Source organism: Mirounga leonina, unplaced genomic scaffold, assembly GCF_011800145.1.
Source record: "Mirounga leonina isolate KUSES-001 unplaced genomic scaffold, KU_Mleo_1.0 Mir_168, whole genome shotgun sequence".
Classification (NCBI taxonomy): domain Eukaryota; kingdom Metazoa; phylum Chordata; class Mammalia; order Carnivora; family Phocidae; genus Mirounga; species Mirounga leonina.
Genome location: NW_023270426.1, coordinates 31,564,320 through 31,576,883, shown reverse-complemented (window position 1 = coordinate 31,576,883; position 12,564 = coordinate 31,564,320). Strand labels below are relative to the sequence as shown.

Below are 12,564 nucleotides of genomic sequence, written 5' to 3'. Positions count from 1 at the left end.
CCACACTAGGTCGAAGCCCAAGCAAGTAGAAGGCTCACAGGAGCCTCAGTAACGCTTGGTCAAGTCTTCGTCACTGCCTGTCTCGGACCTCTGTAGTATCTGAACCGCACGGATGAGGACGGCCGGCAGAGAGCCGGCGCTCTGGGATCGTAGGTCCAGAACCCAGCTCTCCCTCCCGGCATCAATAGCCCCCGGCCAGGGCTAACGAGACCTCCTCCTGCGACCACCGCAGAAACGCCGGTCGGAGCGACGCCCCTTGCCTCGCACCCGAGGCGCCCCCAACGTCTGCCAGGCCGCAGTGCATCCCACTCCAGAGGCGGGCTCCGCAGGGCGGGCGGGGCGGGGCCGGCGGCGCTGATTGGCCAGAACTCTCGGGCTTGGGGTTCCCGGCCCCGCCCCGCCGCCCCATTACTGGCCGCCTAGGCTTCGCCGCGCTCCCTTCAGCCAGCGAGGCCGCGCGCTGGCGTGTCCCGCGCTGTGCCGCGGGAGGGGCCGAGCCCATGTTCCTCCTCCCTACCGGTCCCATCCTTAAAGCACGAGTTCCGACGCCCCGCCTGTTGGGAGCGGGCGCCGGGATCGGGACAGCGAGCCGCCGGGGCAGGCCAGGGCCTACCGAGGAGGGCCCGAGACCACGGAGCCGCCGCGGCTGGCACGCGAGCGTCTCGGTGTGTGGGAGCTGCGAGGGCAGGGGTCCCGGGCGCCATTGCTGGCCGTCAGAGAGCCGCCTGGACCTCGTCTGCCCTCAGCGGCGCTTCTCCGGGCGAGAGGAGGCATAGCTTGGGGCCGTCGCCACCGCCCCCCCCGCCCGGTGTCGTGAATTGTGTGCCTCATCTACCGCCCGCGTCGGGCCGCCGGGGCCGAGACGATGTTTGACAAGACGCGGCTGCCGTACGTGGCCCTTGATGTGCTCTGCGTGTTGCTGGGTACGTACGTGCCGCCGGCCCGAGGGGCGTGTGCGCGCGAGCCCGGGGTGCGGAGTCCCGGTGGGTACGGGCGTGTGTCTTCTGGGAGGGGACTCGCGGAGAGCTGCGGACGGGCGTGGGGGCGGTGTGTGTGCGCCTGACGGGCGCGCCTTTGCAGGGAGAGACTCGGGGGGCGGCTTCGCAGCCCGGGGATCCCGCTTTGCAGCCTGCACCCCCGGCCCCCGCGTGGTCCCCTCTGTCTGTCTGTCCCCGCCGGTGTGCTGAGCCCAGCTCTGCTTGGACGCTGTTCACGCCTCTGCGCTCCGTCCCTTGCTCCTGTCCTCTGTCTCCCGTTCCACTCCCAACAGAGCGGGGTGGGCTCCTCCCCTCTCTGCTGTAGGGAAACCCGGTCACTGGCTTGTCAGGTTCAGTAGCGACACGGGCGGTTTGATTCCCTGGGGATTTTCAGTAACAGGCGCCAGTGCCTGATTTATCTTACTTGTGGGAAGCAGTTTAATTTTTCATCTTTAAAAGGCTAGAACGTTCCTAATTAGAAGGTGTTACCCGGTTGTAAATTGTCAGGTTGCAAGTGGGTGTGAGGATGCCAGGTTTCTGCCTATAGGTCTGAAGCAGCTTGCCTTTTCGGGTGTGTGTGTTTGGGTGTGTGTGCGCGCGCGCGCGTGCTCCAGACCTGTTTGCTTCTCTGTGCAGACCTTGCCATGGTGTAGCTTTCCATCTCCAGTGACAGCCCACAAGGAGCGCTAGACATCTTTGGCTGCAGCAGCTTTGGCGTTGTCTTCCTCATGGAAGAGTTCATTTCTGGGGCTTCTGGTTGCCAGTTGCTTCTTTCTTTTGACAAGAAAGAATTGAAGTCACCTGGATAAGGGATAGGCGTTGGAAGGAAACTTTCACTTTTTTTTTTTTTTTAAAGATTTTATTTATTTATTTAATTGACAGAGACAGCTTGAGGGGGAACACAAGTAGGGGGAGTGGGAGAGGGAGAAGCAGGCTTCTGGCCGAGCAGGGAGCCCGGTACGGGGCTCGATGCCAGGACCCGAGCCGAAGGCAGTCGCTTAACCAACTAAGCCACCCAGGCGCCCCGAAACTTTCACCTTTTTTTTTTTTTTAAAGATTTTATTTATTTATTTGACAGAGAGAGAGATAGCGAGAGCAGGAACACAAGCAGGGGGAGTGGGAGAGCGAGAAGCAGGCTTCCCGCCGAGCAGGGAGCCCGATGTGGGACTCGATCCCAGGGCCCTGGGATCATGACCTGAGCCGAAGGCAGACGCTTAACGACTGAACCACCCAGGCGCCCAACTTTCACCTTTTTAATATGTGTTTTGTAAAGCAGTATTTTGCGAACTATTTAGACGTTATATGTATGTGTGTGTGTATATGTGTGTATATATATATATATATATATATATATATATATATATATATATATGATCTGATTGAGGTTTGGGTAGCCCTAGTCAAGTATGGAAGTAAAGTAATGGTACTGGCAAGTTCTTTGGCTGGGGGATCTGTGACTTGAGAATCCTAGGTGCAGGTGTGCATAATGGCTTTTCACTGATAAATTCCCCGGGTTTGAATCTCGTATTCCACTTTCCTGCCTCATACCTGACCACTTAGGCGCTTGCAATCTTGCTCAATTCTTTTTTTTTTTTAATTCATGAGAGACAGAGAGAGAGGTAGAGGAGAAGCAGGCACCCAAGGAGCAGGGAGCCCGATGCGGGACTCGATCCCAGGACGCCGGGATCATGACCTGAGCCTAAGGCAGACGCTTAACCATCTGAGCCACTCAGGCGCCCCCCCCCCCTTTTTTTTAATTCATGAGAGACAGAGGCAGAGGGAGAAGCAGGCTCTCAAGGAGCAGGGAGCCCGAATTCTTGCTCAATTCTTAAAAATTCTTTTACCTCTTCTTTGAGGTAAAATCCCTTTTTATTATTTATGAAATATCTTTATTGTTGACCAGGACACTTCCTGTAGAGCTCCACAGTGAATTCTTGGAGTTAAGTGTAGGAAAGCGAAACAACGTTTTGGAACGCTATTGAAACGCAAGGAATTCTTTCAGATGTCAAGACATACTAATAACTACATTAACTATATGGAAATTTATTGATTTACAATGAAAGGATTATCTTTGGAAAGATGTTAAATTTTATTTTAGTTTTAGATTTGTTTTTTAATTCCAGTGTAGTTAGAAAACTGTTATGTTAGTTTCAGGTGTGCAGTAGAGTGACTCAACAATTCTATATATGACTCCGTGCTCATCAAAATAAGTGTACTCTTAATCCCCTTCACCTGCTTCACCCATTTCCCCACCCACCGCCCCTCTGGTAAGATGTAAAATTTTTAAATGTACTTTAACTCCTACTCACTGTCAGTAGGGCTTTGTTAAGCTTCATTTATGTTTTAGAGAAGGGAGAGGAAAATGTTTGGTCAGAAGTAATTTTACTAATTCTAATATATTGGATTGTACCCTGTCATTGCTGCACTCTTAGAATTATGTATTAACTTCCTGTTCTCCTACCTTGTGAGAGTTATTAATTTATAAAACAAATGTCAAGTTTTTTCTGTGAGCCAAGCACTGTACTAGGACAAATGAAACCTAATACTGTTTTAAGGTAGCTAAAGCTAATATTAATAACCACAAAGTCATAAGGTAGACCTATATTTTGTTTGTATGTTTTAAAATTTATAATGGAGAAACCTGTATGCAGTACAGTTTTATAAATTGTAAGTTCTTATCGGTGTTTTCAGCATGATGCAAATAGCACATAATTGTACTATAGAGGTAAGAATAATTTTATTGCTACATTGCTACATTGACCTGACAGTTGCAGGATTTATGATGGCTCTCAAAAAGATAAAATTGTGTTTTTGATTTAAATGTCTTCGATGGTTTTGGAAAAACTTGTTTGGGGACTTAGGGATTAAGTATGTTTTAGAAAAAGATACCTCATCTATTTGAAACATGTTTTATCTGTTACTGTATTACTCACAATTCTTTTAAAGTTATTCAGAAGATTTTTATGATGGGCCCAGAATTCCCTTTTCCCAAATAGAAAATGAAGTACTGACTTATTTTAATTTGGTATATAGGATGACATTAGATTTAACAATATCAATTCTCCATTACAAACAGCAATGGAAGAGAACAGTGGGGGAGGATATAAAAAAACTTTTTCATGCTGAGTTTTGGAAGGCAATACATTTTGATAGCAAATTCACCTTTTTATTGGAGTGTAAGGGTTATTTTATTTAATTTTATTTATTTTTTTTAAAGATTTTATTTATTTGACAGAGCACAAGCAGAGGGAGGAGAGGGAGAAGCAGGCTCCCTGCTGAGCAAGGAGCCCGATGTGGGACTCGATCCCAGGATGCTGGGATCATGACCCGGGCCGAAGGCAGCCGCTTAACCGACTGAGCCACCCAGGCGTCCCTGTAAGGGTTATTTTAAAATTGGTTTTTATTCACTTTACTGACAGCAGGAGATTGACAGCCTAAAATTAGGGGTTATCAACTTGGCATTAACTTTATTCTTTTTCTGTGGATAATATGCAGGTAAGAGTTAACTACACCAACAAAAAGATGATTAAGCACTTCTTAAGTACAGGGTTATGTGAAAGTGATTCATAATTACAACGTGAATATGTTCCAGGTTCTGTTAATGACCACCCCAACATCATACAGTGTATCCATTTTAATATGATGATGTTACATGATTGTGTTACATGACTACTTTAAAATTTTATGGAGTGTGATGTCTGTTGAAGTGATCATTAAATGTGTGTGTGTGTGTATATGTACATGTACATTTGTACCCCTTGGTCGTCTTTATCACTGTAAAACATCACTTCCTCCATCTGATAATACCCAAATGATTAGTTCCTTCAGTGGATGTGGTAAGTTCTTGGAAAAAGAGTCAGAATTTTGAGAGATGGTATGTATTTGAAATGGAGCATAGTCTTGACATCTTTCTCTGGCTCTTTTGATGATGAGTTCTATCATTGTAGAAAAGGCGAGTTATAAGCATCTGAGCACACAAGAAAAGTTGCTCTATAGGGAATGATAGCAGGCTGGTGTGAAATGAGCAATGTTTTTGCCCAGTGTGTTAAATGGTGTCCTGAATAAAACTTACTAGTGTTTAATTACTGAGAGTCATTCCAGATTTTATCCACAATGGCTTAAGGCTGCCAGGTAGTGGACACCGAGTCCACTGATGGATTCAGTGCACATTGATTGAAGGCTGATTCTGCCAAGTCCATGTTAGGTGCTAGGGATACAAAGATGAGTAAGGCAATCCTTGCCCTAAAGGAGATTAGGGTCTAATGAAGAACAAACAAACATGTTATATTACATCATGATAAGCGTAATAATGGAGGTATGGAATAAGTGCCCTTTGAGTACAGAGAAGGGAGTTGTCTTAGACCTGATCCATTATAAATAAATGGTTTGTTTGTTTATCCTTAGTGATGCAGAAGTGACAAAAGTTTCCTGGAATATTTCTTAGACTCTTTTTTTTTTTTCCTCCCCAACTTGATGCAAGGCAGTAGGGACCCAAGTAAGTTTATGACTTTTTTGTAGACCATCCTGTGGTGTCTAGAAGGTGTAACTGGCAAAAACTTTTTATGTGCTTGTGTTTTGCTGTGTGTCAGTCATTTAGAATACCTTTTTGGCCTTCATATTCTCCTTTTGCCCCTCCAGCTTTGTTCTCCACCTTGCTCTGTGCTCTGGGAAGCAGGCAAATTATATGGGCTCTATCAACTGACCTCTTGCTTTATGGTTTCTGTTTGGCTTTGGCTGGTGGTACATCAGTAGGAGGCCTGGAAGAGCCAGTTCTTTCCTGCTGGATTTGTGTTGCTAGAGCTGTTCTGTGGTTTGTGAGTAGGTCACAGCTTCTTTTCAATCGCCCTCTCTGCCAGTCAGCTCCAATTACAGATCTTTCTGGGTTCTGGTAACCCCTTAGTTGCCCCTTTAGGCCTAATGGTGATAATGGCCTCCTGATGTTGGTAGCTTGGGAGTATTCCACCATCCTTTGCTACTTTCCCTAAATCTTGCCTCTACTTACAAAGATGGTTCCTTCATTAAATTCTCTTGAATACCTTTTTTGACTGTTTTTGTGGTTTGTTTGTTTTTGGTTGGGACCCTACTAATGACATTCATACGTGTCCCAAACAGATTTGAGGTAGCTTCCCTTTCTGCACTGAACACCATTCACAGCTGCTCATTACAGCAGGTGCAAACAGAAGCTCATGGGCTCTCTTCTTAGAAGAGAGGTTGGTCATAGTTTCCTTAGCAAGCTCCAAATGTGGTATCACCATTATGCCAAATCAGAGTCAATAGATTAAGAATAAAATCTGGCAGCAAAAAACTGGCAACCAATAGTAGGTGTTTGTAGAATCCCTGTTACTTGTTCTTCCTCAGTACTTATCTCAAATACTGATACCATATGTTGTTGCCATGATACTGACATCATCCTACCCCTTAAGTATTACTCCTGAGGAGTGGTCCCTTTCCTGTCTCTCAATTTGGACCTGTTTCTCAGGGAAGAAACAATCAAGTATTCAGTGAAAGATTCTCACTTGCTAAATAGTCTGCAGCATTTTGTGCCTTCCCTTTTTTCCTAACGTTTATTTGTTCATTCATTCATTATTGAACATGTATTTGTTTAGTATCTGGTAGGTGCTTGGCATTGTATTGGATGCTGAAGATAAAAATAAGTAAATCAATACATAAATTGGACATAATGCTTATCCTGATTGCTAGCCATTTCAACCTCCATTAACTTTTATTAAGCAAACTTCTTTTGCTTCTGATGAAAGTTTACTGTGTTTATCTCTTTTTTATATAACTTTTCTCTTTCCTCCAAGCCACAGTGAGAGGGAAGGGATCTCAGAAAATGAACAAAAATGTGTTAAGCTGGCATATCCTTGGGTTAGACTGGGGTCCTGTTGCAGGCTTTTTCGAAACCTTTGGCCAGTTTTGAATAAAAGCAGAGGCCTGGAAGAAGATACTACTGTTTGGCTCCAGTTGGCTTTATACACTTGAGTTTTGTTTTGTTTTGGTTTTTTTTTAAAGATTTTATTTATTTATTTGAGAGAGAGAGAATGAGAGACAGAAAGCATGGGAGGGAGGAGGGTCAGAGGGAGAAGCAGACTCCCCGCCGAGCAGGGAGCCCGATGTGGGACCCGATCCTGGGACTCCAGGATCATGACCTGAGCCGAAGGCAGTTGCTTAACCAACTGAGCCACCCAGGCGCCCTATACACTTGAGTTTTAACTTAAACTTACCTTGCTTGGAATAAGGTATGGAAATGTTCAGAGAATGTTCTTCTCTATAGATTTTATGAAATGTAAATTCTTCCTTTATATTCAGTTTGAATTACATCCTCTTGGAACCTCATGGACATGCTGTGGATCTTGATTAATCTTTTTCTTGTTTAATCATTTTTGGCTGAGCTCTACCAAAGTTTCCTATCTGCTCAGCTTGGGGAGTTATTCTGATTCTTGTGGATAAGAAATTGAAGTTTAAATTGTTGTTATTGACCCTATTAAAGAAGTTGGAAGAAAGTCACTAAACTCTCAGATTTTAAGTAACCCAGTTAAAATGTAGCTTACACTTTATGGAAAGGAATTTGGAATGTTAATTGTCCACTTCCTCCTAATTTAGGTGACTTAATTCAGCATTTGGTTTAGAAGTACACAATCCATGTAATAAGCTAGTTAGGGATTATATAGACACTGTTTTGTCTCTCTTACTGTCTTTTTAGAAAGCACTCACCATTCAGATAGTATGAACAGTGGTTACAAGTAGCTTTCTTCTTCCAGCCTTCTTATTTACTTACCTTATTTTTCATTTTTACAGTTTTTTTCCTTCTCTCTTCTCTTCCTCCTTTTATTCTTCCCTTCAGCCTGCTTGCTGTCTAGGTTTAAAACCCAGATGGCTTAAACAGAGTTGTTGTTTTGTTTTGGCCTGAAACTAGCCTAATGGGAGTTTGGGAATGACTTTTTCTTTATAAACTATAAGTTTTTCTTTTTCTTTAAAATAATAGAGAGGTAACATAGTCTAGTGATGGACTCTTGATCTAAATTGCTTAGGTTCACATTTCACTTCCTCTTTACTAGCTGTGTGACCTTGGGCAATTTTCTTCTTTGTGCCTCTTTTCCTAATAAAAGTACCTACTTTATATGGTTGTTGTGAGGCTTAAGTGAGTCAGTATGTAAAGAGCTTAGAACAGTGCCTTGAACTTAATGTACATATGTTTGTCAAATAAAATTAATCCTCTCTAATCCTACCAACTGTAACATAATTTTAGTAGAAATAACATAAACTAGTTTTGTGTTAGGTACAAAAACACTCACAAACTTTGAAATGTTTCCCATGAATACTCATGGAATGTCTTTGAAGCTTATAGACCATCTTGAAATAGTAGTGTTGTATCAGTCATGTATAAAAACCACATATATGATCTCCAAGTAGTGGTAATCCCAGCAGTGGAGGAAATTGATCTGGGTAGGTCTGTGTTGGAGAGTAATTAAACAAATGGAAAAACTTTATACATTCATAAATCCTGAATTTCAGCTTAATCAAGAAAATGGAGTTAGCTGTACTCTGTGTCACCCTCACTATTTTTATTGCCCAGGCCATGGAAATGGTCACTCCTCGTATAAAAAGTGGACTTCATTTAAAAAAATTTTTTGAATGACCTTAATTGTACATCCTCATTTGTGTAAATTCTGTTATTTGAATTCTCTGCAATTAAGTGGACTGCAAACAAAAAACTGTTGTGTAATACTTCTCCATATCCTCTTTTTCCTCTACTCTTGCTTTTTTCAACCAGATATTATTTCGATATATCTTAATCTGAAATTGTTTTTTTGGGTGTGTGTGTCCAGTGCTAGATTTTTTAAATATTTGATTTTGAATTATCTTTATTTATTGAGCACGCATTATGTGTTTAATACAATGTTAGGAGCTATAAATATCACTGTGAAAAAGATAATGTCTTTAGTCTTTAAGACAATTACAGATGTTTGTAAATGCCACAAAAAAATTAAAACAAGGTTAGAAGAGAGTGAGATGGGGCGCCTGGGTGGCTCAGTCGTTAAGCGTCTGCCTTCGGATCAGGTCATGATCCCAGGGTCCTGGGATCGAGCCCCACATCGGGCTCCCTGCTCTGAGGGAAGCCTGCTTCTCCCTCTCCCACTCCCCCTGCTTGTGTTCCTGCTCTCCCTATGTCTCTCTCTGTCAAATAAATAAATAAAATCTTAAAAAAAAAAAAAAAGAGAGTGAGATGGTGGAGGGTGGCAATCTCAAGGAAGGATTCTCTGAGGAGGTGGTATTTGAATTGGCTGTGGAGGAACTGGAAGAAGTTGATTCTAGGTTTAGGGAAGAGCAGGTGTTAAGGGCCAAACAGCAAAGAGGAATTTGTAACAGGAATTGTAACATTTGTAACAGTGTGACTGGAATATAATATGCAGCCATGGCATTTGTAATAGTGAATTTTGTAACTTACTTCTAAATGTCAAAGTCGATAATAATAACTGACAGTTGTTTAGTGCTTACTAGGCCCAGTATGGCCTGTAAAGTATCTTTTTTTTTTTTTTTAAAGATTTTATTTATTTGTTTGACAGAGACACAGTTAGAGAGGGAACATAAGCAGGGGGAGTGGGAGGGGGAGAAGCAGGCTTCCCGCTGAGCAGGGAGCCGGATGCTGGGCTCGATCCCAGGACCCTGAGATCATGACCGAGCCGAAGGCAGCCGCTTAACAACTGAGCCACCCAGGCGCCCCAGCCTGTAAAGTATCTTTTTTTTTTTTTTTTTAAATATTTTTTTAATTTATTTGACAGAGAGAGACACAGCAAGAGTGGGAACACAAGCAGGGGGAGTGGGAGAGGGAGAAGCAGGCTTCGCACTGAGCAGGGAGCCTGATGCGGGGCTCTATCCCAGGACCCTGGAACCATGACCTGAGCCGAAGGCAGACGCTTAACGACTGAGCCACTCAGGTGCCCCCCTGTAAAGTATCTTAACAACTTGATCAGGGAGGGTAGCTTGGTCATCTCCATTCTGTAGGTCATAGAACTGAAGGCTAAAGTAATTGGGAGACTCTCCTAATGGAACCCAGCTAAGAAGTGGTATAGTCAGGAATTGGGAAATGCATTTTTAAGGATTATAAATTTTGAATGTGGATTCACTGGTCCAGATTTAGGAAAGGTGCCAATAAATGGAGAGGTTGAGGAAGGAGAGGTTAGGGGATTAGCTGACTCTAAAAACAATCATTATTTTTAGGTAGCCTAATTGTTTTATGACTATCTGAATTCTGTATGATGTGACTTCAGAGTCTATTTCTTTTCTTTTTTTTTTTCTTTTTAAAGATTTATTCATTTGAGAGAGCGAGAATGAGAGAGAGTGTACATGAGAGGGTGGAAGGTCAGAGGGAGAAGCAGGCTCCTCCCCGACCAGGGAGCCCAATGCCGGACTCGATCCCAGGACTCCAGGATCATGACCTGAGCCGAAGGCAGTTGCTTAACCAACTGAGCCACCCAGGCGCCCCAGAGTCTATTTCTACTTATGATATTTTGAGCATGTGCCTGCTGTCCAAAGGAGGCAATTTAATTTTTCATAACTCAAACTCCTCATTACTGCTAAGAGTTTGCCAGGAGAGTATATCATACTGGAAGATGTAACTAATTTGCCCTGTTTGGTAACATACCCACAGATTTTTTTTTTCAGATAGCGTTGTCTTGGGCATTTCTATACAGGAAAGGAAGACCTTTGTCCTTCACTGTATTTCGTGTGAGTCATGTGTTATAGAGTTCAGAGTCACCTTTGGTAACTCATTCCAGCAGATGTAGTTAGAATCTCATGGTTTAGTTCTCAGTTGTCATTGCTTGGAAATGTTTCCTGAGTCTTTTTTCGGGGTGGGGTGCCTAGGAAAATGACATATAGGAAATGTGTACTGGATGAGCTCTTGAGTTAATTGGCAGCTTGTTAAGCCAGGTTCTGCCTTGCCTTTTGGTACATTTACATCAGCACTGAGAGAGATGGGTTGGCTGCTTAGGTGCTCTAGGGGTAAATGAGGAAAAGCAAACCATCATTCACTGGATACCTAAATGAGCCTTTGGTAAATGTCTTACATAAACTCATGCAATCATCACAAAACTGAGGTGTTAGCTTCATTTTATGTCATAGCACTGGAAAACAAAAATGGGTAGAAAAATAAAACAAAAAAAATAAAACAAAAATAAAACAAAAAAAATAAAAACAAAACTCAAATAGCTCTTGCTTATTGTGGAAGACAGACTCGTAAGAAACAGTGACAATACTGTATGGTAAGTTGAGTGCTGATAGGTCCCAGCTTTGAAGTTACTGAGAGTGAGTGAGACAGGGTCTCCATCCTGGAAGAGGTACACAGAGCCTTGTAAATGGAGATCGGTAGGTATTTTAATGAAGTCTATTATATTTCAAAATGATTTCTCCTGAGATGATTGCTTTTACTTTCTAGCAGAGATAACGTATACCTTTGGGAACATTACTTTTAGTTAGTGCTAAATTCTATAAATAATCCTGTAGACAGTTTAGGCCCCACCTGTATTACCGGGTGAAGACACAGGAGGAGGGTGCTTAGAAAGTGTGTGGCACATGGTAAGCATTCAGATGTTTGCAACATGAATGTATAGGCAGTGTATTTAAGTCAGCCGCTTCTCCAGGGTTTGAGTTTTAGCTCCATCTATTACTAACGCTATGATGTTGGGCAGGTCGCTTCAACTCTGTGAGTTTCGTCATCTAATGAGGAAAAAGATGTTAATAGTGCATTCCTCATATTGCTGTGAAATTAGATGAGATAATGTATGAGACAATGTATATGAAGTGTTTAGCATAGTGAAGTGTTTAGTATAGTTCTGGCCCGTGCTGTTATCATTATTAAATTAATAAACCAATTTAGTACCACTGACACAGTCTGTTATTCAAATTTGATGTCACATGGTAGTGACTTTTCTTTTGGAACATTATTTAGTGTAGTTCTAGTTTCAGCTTAAAGAGCATTGAGATAGGAATCTGGTTCGTATTTCATTTTTTAGTGCCCAGATCATTTTGGGAAATGGTTTTTTTTTTTTTTTGAAAGATTTTATTTTATCTATTTGACAGAGAGAGACACAGCGAGAGAGGGAACACAAGCAGGGGGAGCGGGAGAGGGAGAAGCAGGCCCCCCCGCCGAGCAGGGAGCCTGATTGCGGGGCTCGATCCCAGGACCCCGGGATCATGACCCGAGCCGAAGGCAGCCGCTTAACGCCTGAGCCACCCAGGCGCCCCTTGGGAAATGTTTCAGTTACTTCTAACTTACTTCTTTCTGGGATCAGATACCTCAGTAAGATCTTCTGATTTTACTTCTAGGTGGACAGTATTCCCACAGCTCAGAGGCAAGGGACCCAAATGAGTGTTTGCGGATGGAGAGAAGATAGTAAAATAGAAACAGGTGTGTGCGCTAGTAATGGCCTGGCTTGGATAGTGGTAACTTCTCTTAGTTCTCAGTTCCTCAAACATGAAGGTTTTAGGTCTTAAATAGAAGCTGGTCAAGAGCTAACTTGTAGTTCAGGCTGAAGGAGCTAAACATAACCTGTTCTCATCATAACTTCTTTTGATCAGTAAGAAG

General features: G+C 43.0%; 1 protein-coding gene across 8 annotated transcripts in view; it reads left to right on the top strand.

Moving 5' to 3' along the window:
* The first annotated feature begins 430 nt into the window (after positions 1 to 430).
* Positions 431 to 12,564, top strand: part of PLPP1 (phospholipid phosphatase 1) — a 100,802-nt gene continuing 88,668 nt past the window's right edge. For 2 of the 8 annotated variants that reach the window (XM_035014436.1, XM_035014429.1), the window contains exon 1: positions 432 to 923. In XM_035014436.1, coding sequence (XP_034870327.1) covers positions 903 to 923 — 21 coding nt within the window. In that variant the 5' untranslated portion in view covers positions 432 to 902. Of the gene's footprint in view, positions 924 to 12,564 lie in introns of all 8 variants that reach the window. The other 6 variants (XM_035014432.1, XM_035014431.1, XM_035014433.1 and 3 more) reach the window with 6 other exon arrangements.